The 6,492-nt window shown below is 38.4% G+C and overlaps 1 protein-coding gene across 2 annotated transcripts; it reads right to left on the bottom strand.

Annotated features, from left to right (window-relative positions):
- Positions 1-395: 395 nt before the first annotated feature.
- LOC129577971 (attractin) lies at positions 396-6,000 on the bottom strand. 2 transcript variants are annotated; one of them, XM_055465896.1, is made up of 11 exons: positions 5,539-6,000; positions 5,138-5,374; positions 4,689-4,994; positions 3,667-4,475; positions 2,461-3,582; positions 2,244-2,384; positions 1,636-2,149; positions 1,433-1,559; positions 1,254-1,346; positions 1,079-1,160; positions 396-986 (listed from the first exon to the last, which is right to left on the bottom strand). In XM_055465896.1, the coding sequence occupies exons 1-11, from the start codon at positions 5,775-5,777 to the stop codon at positions 832-834; spliced, it is 3,825 nt and encodes a 1,274-aa protein (XP_055321871.1). In that variant the 5' UTR covers positions 5,778-6,000; the 3' UTR covers positions 396-831. The 2 variants fall into 2 exon arrangements, with proteins under 2 accessions (XP_055321871.1, XP_055321870.1); XM_055465895.1 differs by having other exon boundaries at positions 1,427-1,559; positions 5,539-5,982.
- Between the last annotated feature and the right edge of the window lie 492 nt (positions 6,001-6,492).

Raw genomic sequence — 6,492 nt, 5'->3', positions numbered from 1 at the left:
TTAGGTCCAGTGCGTTCGGCGAAGCTTGGTCGCCGATTCAAATATTTAGCTAAGTTTAAAAAAAACACACATTTTCAGTTACTAGTCGTCATTTCGTAAAGTTTAAATGGAGATGATAGTGGATAGAGATGAAATAAATGAGAAAAAAAACATCCAATGACAATGGAAACAAGATGAAAAATTTTATCATTTTAAGTTCTTTTCCACAATTAATAATATAAAAAAAAAGGTAAACCGAAAGAGAAAATTGTATAAAAATAATAATTTTTGTTAAATAAAGTTGAAAAAGCTTTCCCTTTGTGACTACACCTTGACGTTTTCTTTCCAAAATTCCATTCGCTTTAGACGGACATCTGCACCGAATGGCTAAAAGGTATTTTAAAAAAATGAAAGACTTTTGTTTTCTGCAGTAAATATGTTTGAGTGTTTTTTTTTCAATTTTTTTCTTCACATTTTTAAATAAACGAAACGTTCCTAAATAAATTGTTTACCGTTGTCTTCGTCTTAAACGTTATATATAAAAAAAATAAAGTAATATGCATGTTATGATTTAAAAAAAAGAATCTCTTAGTCTGTGATTTCCGTTCACTACAGCTGTCTTAAGTTGTTGTCGTTTTTTTACATGTTCATGCGAAAAAATTTCCGTTAATTCTTTTTTTTTTTTTTTTCTTGCTCATGTTCTTTTAATTATCATTAAATACAGAGGTAATAATAATGTGTGTGTATTTTTTTTACTTCTTCTGCTTCTTCTCTCACTTTCATTTCATTTAAATACTAATAAAATAGTATTAATATAATCAAATATAGCTAAATGCTATCGAATCAGTAAAATTATATGCAATTATCTGGATGTTGGCTTTGTTTTCGTTTGTTTTTGGTTTCTTTCGGATGTTCCATCGATAGTTTTCTTTGATTTCCGAGCGTAACTAGTGCACTGGCAATCGCTAACCCAGTCGATTGACCGCATGATGAATAGTTTAAGCCCCCTATGCGTACAAATCGTGTTATCATTTAGTTTATGGTCAATTAAATGAATAATAATAATTATTATTTACAACGGCGATTGAATGTACATTACCTGTTGGAAGCCGGACTAGAAGTGATAAAACAGCTGCTCTATTGCCACTACAAGGCTCTAATGCTATTGGACTTGGAGCATCCTGTAAAGATAAAATAAAAGAAACCAGAATGTTCAAAACCAGAGTTCAAATCTAATTTCTATGTCCAGTATCAATTCATTAGTTATTTTTTACCTTTTTTCGCTTTCTCTGTGCTTTTGAAATGTTTTCTATTACCGGTGTTGGTGACTCAGCATCGGGTCGTCGATTTTCAATTTCAACCAGAACCTAATTAATTTAATGAACACGATGTAGTCGTTGTCGTTTTTTTCTCGTTTAAGAATATAAAAAGTAGAAGTGAATCTTACACTTACTTCAGAGAATGGTCTAGAAGCCATTTGCTCCATCTCAACAAAAAGTCGTTGTCTGCGTCTATACATATCATATTTTTGTTTGATCTTCCAGAGTACGGCGGCAAGCAAAAGCAGTAGCAAAAAGCATCTGCAAAGTAATAGAAACCGTTGATTAGTAATGCAATTGATGGGATTCATTTCGTGTTCCGTGTGTCACTACTTACGTAGAGAATGTGATGAAAAACTGTTGCAAATTTAATTTTGGATATTGTGAAAATGCGATTTGAATCCAGACTGGGGGCTGGAAGTCATAAACATACACATAAAATGTGGTTAGCGTAACATTGTCTTCGATGCCAAAATGATGCTCGGTTTTTGAAAAGCGATATCGAAATTGTGAACAGTTTAAATTGCTGAAGATAACTTTCTCCGGTCCGCCAGCTGAACGAATGGTGATATTCATTTTGGCCGCAACACTACATAGAATACTGAAATCGGCATCAATGTCGGATTTAATTGGTGAATTACGGAAATTGATTTGCGTAAAATGTCGATCCTCTTTCTTTGACAAATTGAATGTGAACTGATAGTCGATAGTGAGATCATAGTAGCACGAACCCTTGCTCGGGTCGCCGTGATAATGATTCGTTCCGTCACACTTTTCACAGTGGTCACCAGTGAGACCTTTGGTCGAACAGTAGCATTTTGCCGTTTCTGGATGACAATGTGTGGCTTGGCCTATTGCAAATGAATGAAAACAGAGAAGAAGGTTAATAAAATGAATGAGAAAAGCCAAGAACGGTTTTCAGTAAAGCATTGCGTAGTTACATACCATTGCATTCGCACTTCTGGCAAGCGCCACCATTGATTGGATTACCCCAGTAGCCAGGGCGACATAGTTCACAATTTGCGCCAGTTGTTAAGTCATCACAAGGTGTTGCACAGGTTTTGCCATCGTAGCACGTGCTATGGCCTAGAAAAACGACACAACTATTTGTTAGTATCGCACAAAAATAACAAAATCTCAAAAAATAGGCGAAACAATTTACCGTTGCATTGGCAGCTCGGGCATCGAGTGAAAAACCAATGAGATTGATTGGGGCAATCGGTTGGATCTTGAGGACCGCTATCACCACCTAGCAAGCATTTTCCGAGTCCTGTATTCGAACCATCGTCGCACCAACCACATGCTGGATCATCACGGCACTGTGAGCACGACTTATAAAATTCGCATTGTGACTTTCCGCCAGAGCTTGGTGCTCGGCATTTGTTGAGTTGTGTCGTCCATTCACGGCACTGACCATACGGAAAACTGACTGTGTACGCATTCTTATCGACGCATCGCTCTTCATTCTGACACCAAATGCATTCTTCACTGGTGCAATTGCTGCAGCTGGTGATTTCAGCGCACGGAGTACCACACACGGACACATCGTCCATGCTTCGATTGCCTGCTATACGGCATTTGTTTATTTGGGTATCCCAATGACATTTCGATGAAGATTGGCATGCATTGCAATCGTGGAGCTGAGCGCATTGCAGACCGACGATATCTTCTGGACACTTGTCAAGGGATGAAATTGAAACACTTTGGATCGGTATACCATCCGAATGGATGTCACGGCATTTATCTTTTGAGCATACTCCGGTGCTACAAAATGTGCAGCCAAACGATGTGGACACGCAACTGTGACAATCGAGCAATTCGCTGCATCGTGTGCTATCCAACAGTAACTGTTGCGTAAGTACGATGCGACTCTCTTTCGCGCAAAACAAATAAACATCCTGATCTCGAGCTCTAATAATATCCTTTTGAACGTGAGTAATTGGAATGCATGCTGACTTTTGTATATCCCAGACGCATTTGTGACCGGGCCGGGCGTTTAGACATTGTTCGGCTTTTTGCAAAGCCAAACAATTGCCTGGAGTATATTTCAGTAGATCGGATAACATTTGGCCGTCGAAACCGCCATAAATATAAAGTGAATCCATAAATTTAACGGCACTGTGACCAAAGCGCGCGATATCGGTGCGAAAATCGTCGGGCAAACCTTGGAAATGCCATGTATCGCAAAGCACATCGTACACCATCAATTCGTTACTATAGCACTTGGCACCAAAACTATGTGACGTATCATTATGAGTATTGCCGCCGAACACCATCATCAGACCTACGGGCAAATAAAATGTGTTACCGTTTAGTTGATGACAATCGGAATAAATAACAAAAATTATGGCTATGGAATGTGCCTTACCGGGCGAAATAAAAGTGGCCGTATGCAGAAATCGGCCGGACGCTGCGGCTGTCAACAGTTTCCATTCTCTTGCCTTCGGATCATAGCTATATAAATTATTACTAATAATTTGATTATTTTCATTCTCCGACACAATGCCACCGTAGATGTACACTTTGTTTGTGAGCGGATCATAATCAGCACTGTGGCCATAGCCACCCTTAACCGGATACCCGTATGTCGTAACAATTTTCCAGGTTCGAGTACTGAACGTATACTCTTGCACTGTGTTGAGATATCCGTAGTACGGGGAATGTCCAAAAATAACAATCATACATTTATAGTCTGTATTTGTTGTCGAATCATGACCAGGCACCAAAGTTGCTGTGTGACCAGAGGTTTTCAATGGGCCGCACATCGAATTAGACGTTGTGCATGGCTCAAATTTTACCGTAATATTTTCCCACGTTTTGGCGCTCACATCAAACGCCCACAATTCATTCGAGACACCTTTGTGACCAACAACACCGCCGTACATGTAAATCTTATCGCCATAAATCACGGTCGAAGCATCGTATCGCATCTCCGGTGCGGTTGATCCCGATGAATGTACTGTCTCCCATACTTTTCCATTGAAATCGTACGTATACAGTAGTTCACCACGTCCATACGATTCACCTGCAATAATATGCAATGCATCTCCCCACACAGCCGCACTATGCGATGCCGAACCCAATGGTGTAAAACTGTCCGGTGTTATGGTCGTCCAATGGCCCAGTGCAACATCTTGATTGCAATCAACGCCCGCATATCCAGAGGTGCAAACGCATCTACAATCGAAAAAAAAAACAAAAGAAAAAAAGCAACGGAACAGAAGCAAAACAAACGTTACGTATTAGGATTACTCACAATATCGATAAGATAAGAATGTAATAAGAGATCTTAAAATCTCGATTAAAAATAAATTCAGTGTTTTTCGTCAACATTCTGACGGCAATTATAAATTAAAACCGTTATGGATGTATGTATTGTGTTGTATTTACCTTTGGCCGTCACAGTGTCCCCGACCCAAAGCTCTCGAACAATCATTCGGACATCTTGGTGTTTGGCATGCAAAACCATAGAAATCGCTATTGCAATCGCACGTTCCATCCAATTCATTGCACGCGCCATGGCCGGAGCAATTGACGCTCGAATCATCCGTTGGACAACCATTAATTTTATATGAAATATTAAAGCCGGACATATTATATGCATCATCAGAAAAAAAATGAAGAAGTACGGATCCGGACCGAGCCACAACTTCAGGCACCTGACGAACGGAAATATTTTGGCTGTACATCAAACCGCTGCAAAATGAAAATGAAAAAAAAAATCAAATTTAAAATTACATATCACATTACATCGGCAGAGTAGTTTGCAGCAAATTTGCAAATTGTGTGTGAGTGGTGGGTTGCATATTGCGTGCTACACACAAACACACGGCGCATACCTGTAAACAGCAAGTAGGGGAGATTCAACGCTATCACCATCGAATACGTACAAATGATCCCATCCACATTCTGTGGCAAACTCTTCGAGGTGGAGTCGTATGGTCGGATGTTTGTCATTACTTCGCAGTGAATTTCTATACAAACTGTGCTCCCTGGCATCAATCAACCAGCTACATTTGACGCCAACGGAGTAATTTCCAGCACCGTCATGAATGTAACCGACGAAATCTGTCAAACTGCATACGCATGGGAAGAAAAAGGAGGACACAACACACATTGTTTACTCTTACATGAACTCATTCGATGGTGTAAATGCAAACGCACACATTTATAAAATAATGCCAATGGTTTAAATGGGGCCATGTTATGTGAATGATGGACCAAATGTTGGGCAACATACCGTACTTTACCGCCACAAAATTGGCAATCATCGCCCTGCCAACCGTCTGGACAAACACAAGTTCCATTAATGCAAACGCCGCCGTTCATACAAGAACTATCACTAATGCACTTTCCTATAACTACATTATTGCAACAAAATAATAATATTAGAAGCACGACGAACAAAACAAACAAACATTTTCGTTGACTTTGTATCGAATGCAATATCCTAAACATTTGAGCTAAGCTGTTTAGCATCTTCGACCTTGCAACATTTTCACTGGCGAATTTTTGTTTAAGTTTTGCCCTTTGGTGGTGTGTTTGGTGTTTGAGCACAAGTTGTTCAATTTTCCTCTCCCAAACTTTCTTTATTATTGACTTGAACTATTAAATAAATGAAGTTTGCTGTCATCAAATGTCGGAGAGAACTGTACTTTCCAATTATAACACAACTGATGATTATAACCGCAACTGTCTTATCGACGCTCAATACATTTGTATAACAGAATTTGTACATCGCCCACTTTTCATTTGAATATTCATTCAATGATTAGATTGTTGCATTTTTTTTTCATTATTGCTTGCAATGCTTGGGATGAATTTTCCGTTTTCAAAAATCCCGCTAGATAATTGATCATTGGTTATTAGCTTAAATGGAATATTTGAAAAGTGAACCAAATATTTTTGCAAACAATTTAACTGTCATTTAAAGTCTTATACACGATATTTTCATAGTAAATGTTTTAAAACTAAAAGAGTGGTTCATTTTGAACACGGAAATTTAAAGGCTGAACAAAAGAAAAACACTTTATTCACATAAGGTCTATACCTTTTTGTTTTGTTTCGTTTTTTGCTTTTGTTGAAATGTTTCCCCAGCAAAGCAATCGTATTAAATTATTGAGCGTCAGCTCATTTTTTTCCTATTTTTTCCATTGTTTGTACACACACATAAAATGAATCCTTATTTTGGTTG

The sequence above is a fragment of the Sitodiplosis mosellana genome, unplaced genomic scaffold (assembly GCF_009176505.1).
Source record: "Sitodiplosis mosellana isolate CC-2019 unplaced genomic scaffold, AAFC_SMos_1.0 Smas_scaffold_6226, whole genome shotgun sequence".
Taxonomy (NCBI): domain Eukaryota; kingdom Metazoa; phylum Arthropoda; class Insecta; order Diptera; family Cecidomyiidae; genus Sitodiplosis; species Sitodiplosis mosellana.
The sequence above is the reverse complement of the archived record's forward strand: the minus strand, read 5'-3'. Positions and strand labels throughout refer to the sequence as shown.